This window comes from Cariama cristata, unplaced genomic scaffold (genome assembly GCF_000690535.1).
Source record: "Cariama cristata isolate BGI_N322 unplaced genomic scaffold, ASM69053v1 scaffold6553, whole genome shotgun sequence".
Classification (NCBI taxonomy): Eukaryota; Metazoa; Chordata; class Aves; order Cariamiformes; family Cariamidae; genus Cariama; species Cariama cristata.
Window position 1 is genome coordinate 133,144 of NW_009607739.1, and position 16,807 is coordinate 149,950.

Below are 16,807 nucleotides of genomic sequence, written 5' to 3' on the forward strand. Positions count from 1 at the left end.
ACTCTATAATGCAAGGCTTTAAATCCATCCTAACTGGAAAATGTAAGCTACATAATGCCGAAAATGTCATTAGAATGTAAGCACTGCACATAGTCATACTCCTAACATCCTTCCAGGGTTCATTCCATATTGAAAACCAAAGATTAAACATACTGTCTCCTGCACATTACACCATTAACTTTGTATTATAAATCAAAGACAATTTTTTTTTACTGGATTAGCTTCCTCAGCCAGGTAGCAGTGAGATAAGATGAGATGTAGTACTAGTACATGGGAATCAGATCATCCTGAATTTAGTTTGGCTTAAACAACTGTGGAACTACAATCTCAGCTGACAATGACATTTAGGAATCTCAGTTATTACAGGCACATTTCCCTACTAAATAGGAAAATTGGAGACCAGTCCCCAGATTTATCACTCAAATGGCTTGCACCACTGATGTGGCAGGGCGGGCCCCAGGATGTCCCAGACTGGATTCAGCAGCAGACAGGAACCAGATTCAGGAATACATGGATTGAGACCAGAGGCAGGAGAATGAGCAGAGTCCTACAGTGATGCTGGCCATGAAAGAAGAAGGGCCGACCCCCGTGATCCCTTAGCTTTATACTGAGTATGACATGGATGGGATGGAACACGTTGTTGGTCAATTTTTGGTCACCTGTCCCGTCTGTCCCTTCCCACAGGTGTGTGACCCTTTTACGCCTTTTCACTTGTGGCCCATAAGAGAGCTAGCAGTGACCTTGGTTCCCACAGAAATAAGTATAAATATGGGTCCTTCTGCATACCAGTCCTACCATTACTTTAGTAACAACTATAAACATCAAGCGTTATCAATTCGGAAAGCAGACACTGTCTGAAAAACATGTAGCCAACTTCAGAAAGTGCAGTTGCTTTGAAGAAACTTAACTGAAGGAAAATCTACTGACAGGAAAATTGGTCCTGTTTTAGTCAAAACCAGGAAAGATTTCTGTTTGGTTTTGGGAAAAAAGCAAACTTTAAAGGAATGTTTTAAAAATATGGGTTTTAATGTTCATTTTGGAGTTTTCTCATTTTACTTCTTCTCATCATACTGGAAGTCTATGAAGATATGAAAACCTGAAACAACATAAAGTTTCCTTACCTGTGTACCAGCTGCTTGCGGCTTACACAAATAGCAGTTTCATAGTCATGAGTGACACACACTTTATGTGGGCTGCACTTCACCTTCAAACATGGATCTTTGGATGGATCAAGGGCTATAAAAAATCAGACATATTAAAAAGGACAGTGAGAAATGCATATAAAGTTATCTCTTGGTCAACAGATGATAACTGGTTAGAATGAACACTCCCACATCTGAGTGAATAAATACTTTGCCATTTTATAGAATGTGCTGTTGTTTTCAGACTGCATGTTAAATAGAGATGTTTAAGTAGAAAGATAGACAGAGAGCTTAAAGACTCTGATTATTGACGAGTGGTCTGAGTCTAACTTAGCATTCACATTAATATTAGACATGATACTTTGGGATGAAGTTCTGGTAAAATAATCTATATCATGATTTTATTTCACAGAAAAGTTATGATGGTATAAAATATACTCACAAGTGACAAAATGACTAGTATTTTAGAAGCCAACTAATAACTGACATATTGTAGAGTGCTAATAAATTAAATTTCACAGATACTGTATAACAGGCATATTATTTTATAGAAATTATTTTTAATTTTTACAGATAAGCATCTCCTGTACTTAAAATGTTTGAGTAGAAGAGCAGTAATAACAATAAAATAATCCTGGGTTTTTATACAACAACCTTTATCACCAGCAGTGCTGTCAGAAGTAGGATTAGAGAGCATGATGAGTTGCTATCTCACAGTAAATATGCCCAAACTGTTGTCCCGGCTGATGCTCCCCAGGGAAAGTTCTTCCTTTAAAGTCAGTCCTTGCACTCTATGCTCTTCCCAATACTATCCAATGTTCTCTCTCTCGGTGGTAGCACCCCTGCTTTGGTCTGAGGCCGTGGTTCCCCGAGGAGTGATCACTGCTGCTTTGTGCTTTTCTCCAGTAGCCTAATAGGAGCCGAACAGGACCTGGGGACAGACAGGGATGCATAGCCCAGAAATGTATCTGCAGGACTTCAGCCAGCCCCAGGATGAATAATACAGCGGTCATTCTTTTTCTCAACAATTCTTTAGTTGCTGGAGAAAAGAACATAGCAGCAGTAAAGAGAGTTTCTCTCCCTCTAATGTGATGGGTGATCTGGGGTACTGCAGCTAGTCAGGAGTCTGGAAAAAGTGCAAAAGTGACATGCAATCCCACCTCGGAAAGTGCAGGGTACTAGGGTTTACTCTCTGGTACCATCTTTACAGTTTTGATTAGGAAAGATCCCATGAATCTTCCTCTTGAACCCATTTACCAATCCTGTTGTTAAAATCTGCCTCTCTGTAACAGTGTACTGCAAGGCAGCACAATAGTGGACTCGAAAGAGTGAATAATGTACCCTGATGGCGATGCAAATGGACTTAAAGGCCTGCAGACAGAAAGTAAGCACCAAATGGGCATTTAGCCAGGACACAAAGGTTAACACACGTGTGCACACGCACACACACACACACACCCCCCCACACCCATGCCTTGCTTATCTGAAAAGGGTACTCAGAGACTGAAATGGCACAGCAATACACTGCCAATATTCTAACAGGAGGCTCCTGCAAAGATCCTCATTTAGCTTGTGATGAACTGTTTTCCCCAGATGCAACAAACACACTCAGAAAGAAGCAGTGAGAGTTTGAAGAGCCCCTTCATTTTTTTCTCTATACACAAAAATGTCTCCTAATGAAGAAATTAACACATGGCATATTACACTAGGTTTTACTAGAACTGCACATACTTTTCCCCTCTCCTGAAATAAATGGAGACATTAAGCATGTATCAGAGGCCTGGTGTGGTAAAATTAGGATTCGTTTTGGGATCATCCTGTTTAGCACCCAAAGTGAGTGAGAGGGTCTGAACTCAGTGGAGGCAGGGGCTGCTCCTTCACAGAGGCAAGAAGATGCTGGGGCATTAGGCACTGGAGCAGGAGCTGGAGCAGCCTCCTGGTCCCTACAGAAGCTCAAAAGAGGCAGACAGAATTTGCTGTCCTGCCAGTGTGCGAGCCTGTCTGCTCCTGCCAAGTTTCTATAGACTGCTTCCTTAAATGACTGGTGATTTGGCAATCTTTGAAATAAAAAAAAAGAGGAGCGATACAGTGCTGTGCTGGATATCACTCCAATTAGAGCACCAATCCCACCTGGGAAAATCTCTTATAAACACTTTTCTGTAATCAAGTCCCATTTGAAAGACTATCAATCTAAATTCATTCTCTTACAAAAGGATGCTTCTAAAGATCAGCAATAAGACGTATCTGCCAGGATGAATTACAAATATTCAAAAAATGGTCATGTGAATACTTCAGAAGAAGGAAAGTCACAGCCATACAGAGAAATTTCACCTTTGTTTAAGAAGTGATTTTTAGATAAGCTTTTTTTGGACATTATTTTGCCATGGATTTGACTTTCTGTTCCTCTTCAATGTGCCCTCAAATCCGATTTTACCTCTCCCCTCCCTCCCTACACAACGGGCCACTCTTGGAAATGGGCAACTCTTGGTTTCATTTTTGGGACTGTATAAAGCTCTTATTGGACATTACGATACCTGAGTTTCCCATTTTTACTGAATGATCAGAGCAACTTTTAAAGGATACTATTTGAACTACAAGAAGTCTCATTCTGCTATGCACAAAATTTCTTTATATGACAGCAAATGTACTCCCAACAAGCAGAGGATTCTTCTGTTTCCCTGCAGTGCTAAAGTGCTGCAGCTGTTTGCGTTGGTTTAAACAGTCATAGCTACAAGCTCTTACCACATTAACACCCATTACACATTTGTGATGGGCAATTGAGCTTCACTAGTGCATACGTATTTAGTGGAATGCCTTTGGTGCAAGACACGGGGGAAATCGTAAAAATAAAACAAAAGTGTTAAGAGCTTTTTCTTTTAAAGCCATTAAAACTGATAGAAAAGGTGAAGCGAGCAAGGAAAGAGAAAAGCCCATCTGTTTCTTGCACCATAAACAAGAAGGCACCAACATCCAATGAGTTGCTGTTAGGAAAATATATAGGCAGTGTCTGAGGGGCTGGGGTCTGAGCCACTGAAAAGACCAAAGGCTGAAAAGGCTCTTCAGGGGTGTTTTGCTGTTGCCTTTTGGTGTCTTTTCTAATTGAGACTAACAGGCACATGAGAAGCAGCCCATCCCCTGCTCTTTACATTCCCAGAACACCGCGGGTGAGATATACATTCTTAATCCTCTTACTTTGCTCTCACTGGAGACTGAGCTAAAGACTGAGGCAGATATTTGACAGGGATTTAAATGGCAAGCCACAATTTCCTTACCTGTCTACCTAGATATTCTTAAACTGCAAAACAGTCAGATACCCTCCTTCCGCAAAGCCTTTAATAAGTAAGCACCACTTGGAGCGTGAAGGGTCACCAGATCGTAGGTTCAGTGGGCTGATGTAATTTAAAGGTCATATCCACACAAAAAAATTTAATGACCAGAACTTTTGCTCACTTGCAGCTGGCCTTGCTCTTTTACTGGAGCACATGTAAGTTGTCTGCTTTTGCTGGTGACACATCCTTGATGTAAAACGCTGCATCAACAGAAACCATTGTGCAAATTGGCTACGAGCCCAGGGCTAATAACTGCCAACATTGCTGGGCTGCTGGAGAGCACTCTCTGGCCTTATGCTCATGGTTTTCTATCAGCCAGAACCTGCGTAAGTGGGGATGTGGGTTTAGCCTTGAAAGTCAATGCTAGTTTGGCATGAATAAGAGAAGCAAGATTTAGGCCCACATGGTCTATGTGACATTGTACACAGTTTCAATACTTTGCATTTTTTCATAGTAAAATCTACTCTGAAGAATTATATGCACTTCAGGAACTCCCTAGGTCTTCTAAGGCAATCAAAATGCATGCACTTCTGAAGTATGTATGTTCTGAAACAGCACCACACAATGCATTATTATTAAAAGAAACACAACTTTCAAATATTTTACAATTAAAAAACTGTCTACCAAAACAGAAAAACATTGTTGAATGGTCATGAGTTTGAAGCAAAGGAATGGGAAAAGATGTGGTTGTAAATCGCGGTCACTATTTCCTTTTAAATCAGGCCTCAACTTCTCTCTACCTCAGTGCCTTGCTTCTACAATCTGAAAAAAATAATAATGCTGGCAATAATAATAAATAAAGCTTTTCTCCACCTGTGTGTTGGATGAATTATTTCATTCACAGTGGAAAAGCTCATGAAGATCCTTAAATGGAACACTCTATAGAAGCATTATTTATTATTCATTACAAACAGCCCTTACATACAGTTCAAAAGAATAGAAGGAAGTTATTAAATACAAGCAAAACTGTGGGCTTTGTCAGAAGACAGCAAAAAACCTCACGATGTTTCTGGAGATTTTTTTCCACTTATGCAGAATGCATGATCTGTATGAACAAAAAAGGTCAAAATAGGGATTTATCTGTCTGCAAAGTTCCTCGACATGTTAAATAAGTTTGGAAGGTTGTTCTACGCTAAGCAACACAAGCCCTAAGGAGAGCTCATAATAAGAAACAATTTCTGAAATATGCTAATCAAAGATCATGCTTTGTTAATCAGATTTCTACACGACTAGGAGCAGATGCTCATCATCTGCAGAAGAAAAGACCCTTGGGAATAAGATGAAATGTAACAACTATATTTGTCATCACAGTTCTTTTTGTCCTAAAGCAATGAGTATGAAATCTTTGAAAATGAAGAGCCAAAAGTACAAATAAATAAAGTAGGAAGAGGAGTGAGAAAAGAAGTTGAAGCTTGAAAGGAAAACTAGAGTCATCCCTTTTCTATGTCAAAGAGTCTGCACATAGTTACTCAGGTCTGTCTGCACAGTAATAACAAAAATACCTTGAGCCTGGTTTAAATATGTGAACATTTTTCCACTTTTTCTTTAGACTGAGACTGAAGGTGAAATTGATGTGGTTAGTGACCTGATAGTGGCTGAGGATTGGTCCAAAATTTTTGGAGGGGATATGTGTCTAGCCACTGTTGGAATGAAAGGTTTCACATGAACGCAAATTCTTTGATGAAAATCCACTTCAGTCACCCTGCCTATCTTTTTGTGAGTCCAGGCTTCATAGTTTCCTGTCCTGAGCTTTTCCCATGTTGTTCAAATCCCTGCACACTTGGTCTCTAAGAGAAGTATTCATCCCAGGAGACAGCTGGTTGAAATACAGGGAAATACAGTACTGCACATCTCTCAGTATAATCATTTTCAGAAGTTTTTTATCCTGGGAAAATTTAGAATTTATGGCTCAAAAGTCTTACTCTTCCGCACTTAACACCTAGATGTTTCGGACACTGACATTTGTTTTCTGGCCAGCTGTCCTGGTACTCTGAGCTGTGAAGTCTCTTCCTGTCTGGTGGAGCACAAGTGAAGAAGTGTTTAGATGGGCTAAAGTTTCTGCTTCATTGGCTACAACATTTTTGTAGGAAAATTGTATTCTATAGGTCAGCTGATTGCACTGCAGAGGGGAAAGCCTTTCATATATAAGCAGTGACCCAAAATCTAGGCTAGGCTCATTTATAGAAAATAGAAGTCCAGAAACAAAATTCCTGTCATTAAAAGACAAAAGACTTGCATTCTTTTTTTCTTCGCCAAGCATTTATTATACATAGTAATCTAAGTTCCCCCCCCGAAAATCATAAATCTTCTGTGGTTATCTCACAGAGATACCAGAATAATTGGTAAACAATAAACACCAGGGATTGCATCAGATCATTAACAACCTCCTAATGGTATGTTGACATCTCTTGCCAACACCAAAAGGAACACAAACACCAATTGCATCCCAAATCCCTTTCCCTCCCAGCTCCACAAAGCAGACCAGAGAACGCTGGCTTATGAACTGTACCCACTTTCCTCTCCCCTCCCTGTACCATTCACTAGAGGCTGTGAGTTTGCAATATAAATCAGTGTTGGACAAAGACCTAGCAACAGTGTTTGAGATACTTTTCTATTACATTTCATGTTTTTGTATATTAGCACTACAAAAGAAGACTTATGACTTGCAGGAAACTCCTTAGTTCAGACAATGGCAGTACAGGGAGAAGTTGCTCTGTAGGACTGTAGCTCTATATGCTGCAGCTGTGGGTCATTCTGTTAATCACAACAGAGTAAATTTATTTTTCACACATTTGACTTTAAAAGGGTGATAACAAATAAATACTTTCAATGTCTTGCAGCAATGGATGTGTAATCCTGCAGAAACTGTACAACTAGTTCACAGTAAGATTTATGAGCTTGATTCTGGTTTTATGACCATTCGTTTGGGGGAAGAGAGTAATTTCAAACTCATAGCTGTTTAGTGGAGCTGAAACAAACTACACAATCAAAAAGGAATGGCATTATGTAAATATTGGTTTTTTTTGTTTTCAAAATTGCCTGGCAATAAGTACTATGATCACTCAATGACAAAAATACTTCTGCATAATGAAATGTCAAGAGCAGTTGCTTTTATGCACTCCCCTCCCCTTGGAACTCTTCTGACTATATGATAAAAGAAGAACATCTGTTGAGAAAGGTACGATGAACTGGAAAATGGGACCTGCTGTCTTCGATGCAGAGATCCTAGTGCATATTTTAAGACAGAAGAGATTGATAATAAAACAAAACCTCTCAATTAAATGATGCATTACATTATAGGTGTGTATTTCAATATTATTATGTATTACTTGATTCCAGCAACACTCCACAAGCAAGCACAAGAAGGAAAGCACAGTTCCTGGCTGTAGAAGCCAGCAGCTAGGGCATGGGAATGAGAAAGCTGGGATCACAAGCTGGCCTGGGCAGGCAGGGGCGGAAGGCTGACTCCACACCTGGCTTCCTCCCCACTCAGCATGAAGCCCAAACGGCAGCTCAGGTCAAACTTCAGATCTAAGAGGTAATGTTTCAAATCAGCATCTTGTCTCCGCTTACAGCATGGTGACAGCCAAAGAGAAAGTGTGATCAAAGCAGCTAAGTAGTGACTTTGCCCTTGATTTTTTGCTAGGAAAAGGACATTTTCAACACATGTTGGCTAACACATGATGGCTAAAATCAGTTTTGATTTTAACATTTCAGGTGTTCAAAGTAAATCACAGACTTCCCCCCCAGAATTAGAGCTTCTACTCAGCTTTAAAGTAGATGATGAATTTATGCTTTTTTTTCTTAAGGTCAACATGGCCATACATGTTAACTTAAAGAGCACTCAGGTGAACATTGCTGTGCTTCTCTGTGAAAACATAATAATTTTCAGTGCATCAGTGGTAAACTCCAATCGAGCCATATGCTGAGGTTAGACTGTCAGTGGAGCTTAATCCAAGTGCAATGGGACTACACCATCGCCCTTGTATGAACAAGGCCCCCAAGTAAGCCTGTGATGGTCTTCCAGATTTTTATAGCCATTCAGAAGGTTTCTGCTTATACCATTTCGCCAGATTTTCTTATTTTACAGGTTGGTAAGTGGCCACATTGAGTGGCTAAGATATGTTCTTTATTGGAGCTGAGTGTAACATTTCCTCTCAGAGCTGATATTGTTAATAATTTTGGGTTTAAAAAATGTTATTTAATAACAGATGACACTCCCCCCTCATATCAATTGCAAATAATTTCCAATGGTTTTTATTCTGCTTCTGCAAATCTTGGCATAAAGATTCTGCTTCATTAGGGAGAAAATTGGTGTTAGCTCTCCCCCAAGTCCAGGGAAGAACATGTCTTCGATTAACCAGCTCAGATATTTAAGTCTCTCTCGCATGCTCCCTCTCTGCATAATTATTCACAGCAATTTGCATACAGAAATCAATTCAGCTGAAAATTACTTACCGTAGGCTTGAATGTTTCAAACATGTATGTGAATTATTTTCAGTAAATGGAATTTCTCAAGGCAGTTAAACAGTAACATCTCAAACTGTCAGCATTTATTCCATCACTATGTAGTATTTTTGTATAGTTTTGTTTTGGAGTACTGTAACATTTGAGTGGCTGAAGACATTGGTATAGTGCACAGAAACATCTATTTTAATTTTTACAGGCACTTTCAAAAATAATTTCTTAGAACTGACATATAATTGCTTTTGACATCGCTGAGGGCCATCCAAGGCAAAAGATGCTTCAAAGGACTCCACAGATTTCCTTTCCGAAGCAAAGGATAAGAACCCAAGTATTTAAATTAATTTCCTTGACAAATATACAGAAATCTGATGCAGTGAAAGAAGTGAAGAAAATAAAAAGAAAGATAGGACTGTAAGTTAGGATATGCGCTTCCATAGATGGATGTGATAATTGGTCACAACCGTCAATGTAGGTATTTGGCTAGCAACTAGTGAAGAGACATATACAAGACCAAAGTTGATTTGCTGAAGAGTCATAAAAGAGAAGCTCCTGGTTTGATTTCTGACAATGAATCGTTATGATTTATATCTCAATATACTGCAAATGTATCTCAAATACTTCCCTTCACTGGGGCAGGTTTTAAATATTTCATATACTTAGGTATGTTTAGCTAATACATTTATCTTGCTAACACTTTCTTTTGAATCTGAAAAAACCCAAACATCTGCTGGAAAAAAAGAAGCTGTCAAATACAGCCAGGTGCTTGCTTTGTTTTTCAGCTAGCTCCAGGTGCACTTTTCACAAACAACTCTCCTGGCTGCAAGGCAAAGGTTCAACCAACATGCAAGTACAGAGCACTCACATTGGTTCAATAAAGCATGATCTGGCACCAGTGCCATAATGCCTTTCTAAATGCCAAGCACTTCCACTATGTGATCATTTGTGTTTGTATGTGTCATACCCGAGGATGTGTTTCTGCATATCCCAGTAAGCTGAAGGCAAAACAAACCTAAAAAACCCACAGACAGAAGGACATCGGTCAGATGTTCCATTCAATTATTAATTCCAGGAGGTAGGGAGGGTACAAAAATAACCCCCATTCTCTGGGACTCACAGGGCTTTGGCATATGTTTAATGACAGCAGCTCTACAGTTTCTGTTTTAGAGTCCCCAAAACCCCTGGGGTGATCCAGCTTCAAGCTTCCCAGGATGGAAGTGGAGAGCTTCAAAAGATTGCTCTGATCTTTAGTTGGTGGAACATGAGAAAATGAAGAAACTTCTGCTTCTGCCTTGCAGGGAGGACACAGCTCTGCAGTATCTGTCTTAACAGATCCTCGGCACAGGAGCAGACTGAAAAACATGACTGTTTCCTTCGGTCAGCCTCAGCTCTCTCCTTGCTTTTCAAAGGTACCCTATAACGACACAGTTAAGCATCTCTAACCCCAGGTATCCTGCTACTCACTCCAAATGATCTCCATTCTACCAGCTTTTCACTGCTCTGCCAAAGCAGGCATGGCCCTTTCTGCAGGAGAGCCCCTCCTGACACCCCCTTGCCCCTTGGGTGCCTCCAAGCCCAGCCATACCTCCTCTGGAACACGGTATGAAATACGCTCCCTCAGACTTGCAAGCTCCATTTTCTAGCAAAAGAGCGTGAGGAAAAGAGAGAGAAAGCACTTGGATCTCCACACTGGGAGGAGTGGCTAGCTGATAACATCTTGTGAAATGACTGCAAGTCAGATTTTAGTTTTGTAAGAAGCTGAGGCTGCATTTTCCGTATCTGTGATTGAACCTGGGTCCTGTGGTACTGGCTGATTCCCTTCAATCTCCAGTTCCTAGTACCAGAACAGAACTTTGTTTTGCTCTCCAAAAGCCAGGAAGATTTTATTCTCATTGCTGCTGGGTAAATACTGAAAATATAAACTACAATGATTTAAAAAACCCCAAAGCTATACAAAAGACTCCAAATCATTATTAAAAAAAACCAAAAAAAGTAAATTTAAGATAACTTTGAGATTTCTGAATGCCTGGACTTGACAATCCTATGGTAATTTTGAAATGGTAGATACAATTTTTCCAGTGAACTGACCTAGACCATTTCTACTTTCTGTTACACTGGAGTGAATTATCATTTATTTAGTGGGATTTCATTTAATACAAATTATTTTACTCCAAGGCCGATGAAAACAAAACAGGTTATACCTTCTTCAGAAAATAGTATTTTAAATTATTCATGTGTAATTAAAGATACACTTTTCCCATTTCAGATGAATATAAACATATATTTTGATTTGCTTGGAGAGAAGCTGCATCATATGTCATGAAACACTTCTGTAAACTTCTGAAGCTGTTGGAATTTGTACTTTAACTGTAGCAATAATACAATGGGAAAAAAACCCCTTTTCCAACTTTGATTAAAAACGATAATGGAGTGTAATACTGTGAACTATGACTAGAAAAAAATAAAATTGAAACAATATAGAACTCCTCTATATTTTTCATAGAGAAAAAGCTCTTACCAATCAAATTTTATTATTCCTCAATAGATATTTTATGTCATTAAATCTCATTTGAAAACATGAATAACAAACATATCTTTTAATACTTACTTTTTAGAGGTAATGCAGAAGCAAAAGTGAATCATGGTTATTACTGAGTCCATCAGGAAATAGTAAAAAATAAGGACCAAATGACTGTTTTTACGAATCAGTATTTCACTATGCATAATTTCCTAACACAGCATTGTAGAGGGCTAGGCAAGCAATAAAAATTCTGGATATGAGTTCTCTGAAAGGCTGACGAGTTTGCTCTGTTTGTCGACAGACTGAATGTCAATGTTGTTACACGTAGAGCAATTCCCAGCCAGGCACTCCACATATCTCTACATACTCGTATTTAAATGTTAAACTAGATAAGACATTCAGCCCTGGAAATGAAAAAACCTCTACTTTTCCATTAAGTTCCTTTGCTTATTTGCTAGGATAAATGAAACAGAATTTGGTTCCAAACATTATCAGCTATCAAGTATAAAATATAGGAGCTCATTTTATGCTTAATTAATAAGGCACAATATGGATAGCATTCTTTGAAAAGTATGTCATAAAAGAATTACCAACTTTACACCTGTTCTTAGCATTCTTAGCATTTTAGTGCATGGGCAGTAGCTGTCCTAGTCAATGGGGCAGGAAGGAAAGGATGCCCTCACATTGTCTTCTTGTTCTATCCTTGCCTTTTTGTTGACTTGGGATAAATGAGTTAGTCACTCTATGCCTCCCTCGCTTTTTCAGCATTTAAAATGGGGATAGTAATACTTACTGTCTAGAAGTCACCCTGGGACTCTTGGAAGGCATCACAGCACACAAGCAAAGGGCCCCTGCGAATGATTTGTGATGATTTCAAAACAGCTAAATTCTGCAGAACTAAGAGCCGTTTCATGTTCATTTGTGGCAGTCTGATTGTCTCCATGGAAACATGGGCAAAACACTTAATTTTCTACATCAACAGAGGAAGATTTGTTTCCGTATTACATTAGTTTTAGTGTGCACTGAGCAAAACAAACACAAAAATAAAAGACTTTTCAAAGACTGATTTAATTATGAAAAGATAGCTGTTTCAGTTCTATCTCATGGAAGCAGTTCCTTTCAAGAACCTTGCAAGATGGGCAGCATTCTGGAGAACACTTCTGGATTAGGGATGAAATAGAAAAATTAGAGATTTGTAAGTTTACAGGTAAAGAATTTATTGTTAGAAGAAACCACTAGAATTATAAAGTTACCGGGATTTTAGCCATGAGACATGACCAAAAAAACCACTAGAGAATTAGTGCTGTTGCTGTTACACATGGCTTGTACTTAATCTAGAAATCTGTACAACATGAAACACATCAAAAGTGTAAATTGGCTGGGGGCTGGCTAGCTTAATAGATTGTTGCCTAATATAATTTTCATTGCTTTTGAGAGGAATTAGCTAAGCAGGAAAAGATGAAGTTCCTCTATGGATAATCAATTAGTCATATAATTGATATCTGGAAGAGTCTTAAATAGGAAATAAATGAAAGGACAAACACTTGTCCTGCCTGGTTCTGAAGTATAGTAAATATAAATATAGCAAAGAGAATCCTGCTTCTAGCATGAGTTTAGCAGAAACAAGTGCCATGAAAATCAGTGAATATCTAATACCATTCCTCACTCCATAGTGCAAGAGAGAATCTTTAATGTGAAACAAATAAAGATGAAAATTCATAGACTACAAAATCATTTTAAAAAAATTAACTCCACTCCGGTGGAATTGACCAGCAATTGCTGGAATTTTGCCAAGGTAGAAATTTTGAGACTGGGAGTTTCTAAACAGTAGGAGATTGGTGACTTTTCTGCATAGAATGAAATGAAAGGGTAAAAACAAGGAGCTAACCTCAGAAGTGGAAAAAGTAGATTGTCAAATGGATGGGAAGACAGAAAGTGGTCACAAGGAAGAGCATTAGCATTGCAATTTAGAAGTGTCTAGTGGTATGATAGCAATGAAAATATGAGGTTATAGGACTTGTTTGGCCCTGCAGAACATACAGAAGGAAAAAACCCAGCATTGGGTTCTTTCTACAGGTTTTTTTCTTGCTACACTTGAGCTGCTACAGAAGTGTGGAAACTGATGATCAACTTTTCATTCACACAGCCTACAGTTCCTCTCTTGGTTTTGAGACCTCAAAAGTACTTTTTAACAACAAAAGATCACCTCTACAGTGCTGCTGCCAAATCAACACAGTTTGCAGTTGTCTTTTTATAGTGCTCTGGCAAATGTGAAAATTCTAGTCTCATTAATGCATTCCAGGGCATCTCGATATGTCTTTTGATAAGTGATTGATAATAATTTTTAAACACACAAACCCAACATTTAGAAGGCTTTAAATGGATTCACAGTTTAATTAAAATGCTTCATGTTGCTCAAAAAATTACACATTGATGAAGATATCATCTGACAGAGGAGAAATGCTATTTCTCTTGCCAATGCTTAGCTAAAATAATTGTGAAAGAAGATCCTTTATGAAGAATTAAAGTTTGAACAGTACCTTGTGGATACTTGAGTAACTGTCTGGAATAACTAAAATGTTGTTTTGTCCTTTTCCCACAGAGAAAGAGCTAAGGCTGCCTCAGGCAATACAACAGCAAATTCTGTAACTTTGCACTCAGCATGGTAGCTAAAATCCACTTCTACAACAGAGGAACAACTGTTCAGAAGAGAATTGCTTGATTTCTGGAACACCTAGGCAAGAAATGCCTTGAAAAAAAGTAGCTTCTCGAGTTATGAAGTAAGACTGAATTATTCAGGGTTCCTGATGTACATGTTACTTTTTATTAGAACAAAGATAAAACATAGAGTTCTAATAAAAAGGAACCAAGTGTATCACTAATGCTGAATAATTCAAACACAAAGTAACAATGGAATTGGAAACTGGGTTTTACTCTTTTTCAGGGAATATATATTATATTTTCAGAGTCTACTTGTATGATCTATCTCTAGACATATCTGGAGGCATTGCCCCAAATTTGAGACAAGAATAATGTGAAGAGCAAGAAACAGTGTGACAGTGGTTTGGAGAGAGGAGATGGAAAATAGGGAGGGCACAAGCAGGAACTACTACTGTAATTCTAAATCAATTAACTTCATTCAGTTTTGATGTGAAAAGATGTAAATGTTACCTGTAACTGCTATCTCCTTCTAGACTTCACCATTCCCAGTAAATATGGAAAACCCAGGAGGATAAGCAGTGGATCTCAGATTGGAGGGAATACCAAATAATGCTAGATGCTTTTCCAATTTCAGGCAAGACCTTTGTTGAAAAATGACAGCCAGAAGACAGAAACAGTATAGCTGTGACCTTAGTATTAAGGAGAAAAAAACATTTCCATTTCTATAAATGTGCTGTGATGTTAAGGGAACAGAAATTGTAATTCAGCACGATTTATCCATCCCACTGCTTCTTCTGCAGAATGTATTTCTATTTGCTTTTAATCAGTAAATTGACATTTTAATAAGGGTGCATCACTACAAAGAGGTCATCTCTATGGCAAGAAGAGGGTGGAGCAAGCCATACATAAGACGGACTGACAATGAGGGAGTATCTCTGCTCCTTTCCGATTCCTCCTCCCTCCCCTGTGGGGTTTGCAATACCCCCCCTGTGTTACTTGGGCTGACACTGAACTGGAAAATGAGTTTAGCTTGATTTTACCATAGTCAAACATTAAAATCTGTTCAGAGAAAATGCGTTTGTCTGACATGATGACTAAATTTGCATTTACAATTTGGGCAAGATAAATTTTCCAGCTGATTTCACAGTACTTTCCAGGATAGAGTTGCTGCCAGAAAAGCTAACTCAAAATTTTCACCCACTCTAAGTCATGTCAGAGCAAAGACTGTAGACAACCTGAATATGCTAGGTGTGCAGGAGAGAAAAAACTAACCAAGAGCTTCATGTTCTATGCTCTGACCCTTTTTGGGGTATCCCAAATATCCACTTTGGATATTAAAGTAACTTTCTTTACTGAGATACAGAGGTGGGAAACAGCTGTACAAACTAGTAAGCCTAAGCAGCAGTTAAATTATAGTCCAATTGACTATATCACAAGCCTTGGAAAGAAACACTGTCACATCAGCTTCTATTGTTGCCACAGAGGCAGTCTTTGTGTGCAGTACCGTTAACTTCATCAACAACAGAGTAAAAATGTAATTCTTCCCATAATGCTTGAGAGCTGTTATGTTATACATCACAATTTGGAAGCAGGGAGTCAGCGTTTCAGTTCAGGGTATTTAATTCAGCTACTTGCATAATTGTCCCTTGCTCTTTCATACACAATACATATGCCTACAAAAAAAGGTGAAGACATTAAAAAAAAAAAAATTAAAAAAAATTCAGTATGTATGTACTATATGTACTATTCCATGCACATGTCTGATGTAAATGAGCTATGAAGATATCACAAGAACTCAGATTAAACTATGGCAACAGCCTTTGTACTAATGTGCAAGACCTAATGAGGGAATTCCTTTCTCTCTTTCTCACACAGTATCAATTTCATGCCCTATAGGTTTTTAAATGACCCACAAATCTTCGTGATTTGTTTTTATCTCTAAAGGAAGACTACCATATCAGGTCTTTTAATGCGAACTGAACAGTCAATAACAGTCAAGATATTTATTAGGCATAATAGGCTCCTTAAACATGGAAGAATCTCTACAGGACATGGCCATTAGTATGTCTGTAGCATTACTGCTGGCTATAGGAATTTGCTGAAGGTGGATGGTGGTACACTGACATTAATATATAGATTTTTTTTTATTAAGGGCTTGGCAAACACTTCAGAACACTAGGTGTCAAAGTGCCAATGTCATTGTTTCAGAACAAACATCCTTCTTTCCTCCTTTCAGTGGATTATCTCAGTAGCTCTTCCTTGAACTTTTCTATCGAGCTAATTAATCTAGCAGTCTCTCAGGCTGCAGGATGATTTGAAACTCAGCATGCTCTCCTACTGGTAATTTGTTAGTGTGCCTAAATTTCACATCACTTAACTACATTTTCAGGTGGATTTCCAGATTATTTGGTTTTATAATGAAACAGGACAAAGCCAAAAGGCTGTGGCTAGAAAGGCTTTACTAACTCTTGTTATTTACTTGCAGCCTGAGAAAGCAAACAAATGAAGAGGAAGCTCGGCGGGCTCAGGACCACAAATATGGAAGGATGATGTGTATTTTTACTGGCAGTGGACTGTCATGTTTTTGTAGTGAAATAAAATGATCATATAGTCTGTCTTTTCTGTGAGTAACCTCAAATAAATTTTTCATCATGCTTAAAATCCCAGAGTGTTACAGCGGGAGTGCTGAT

At 38.5% G+C, this 16,807-nt stretch overlaps 1 protein-coding gene across 1 annotated transcript in view; it reads right to left on the reverse strand.

Moving 5' to 3' along the window:
- LOC104159046 (testican-1-like) overlaps positions 1-8,659 on the reverse strand; it is a gene marked incomplete at its 5' end in the record, with an annotated part of 137,334 nt that extends 128,675 nt beyond the window's left edge. The window contains 4 exons of the mRNA XM_009696852.1: positions 1,122-1,236; positions 6,498-6,529; positions 7,945-8,113; positions 8,560-8,659. Of these exons, the coding sequence (XP_009695154.1) occupies positions 1,122-1,236; positions 6,498-6,529; positions 7,945-8,113; positions 8,560-8,659 (416 nt within the window). The remainder of the gene's footprint in view (positions 1-1,121; positions 1,237-6,497; positions 6,530-7,944; positions 8,114-8,559) is intronic.
- Between the last annotated feature and the right edge of the window lie 8,148 nt (positions 8,660-16,807).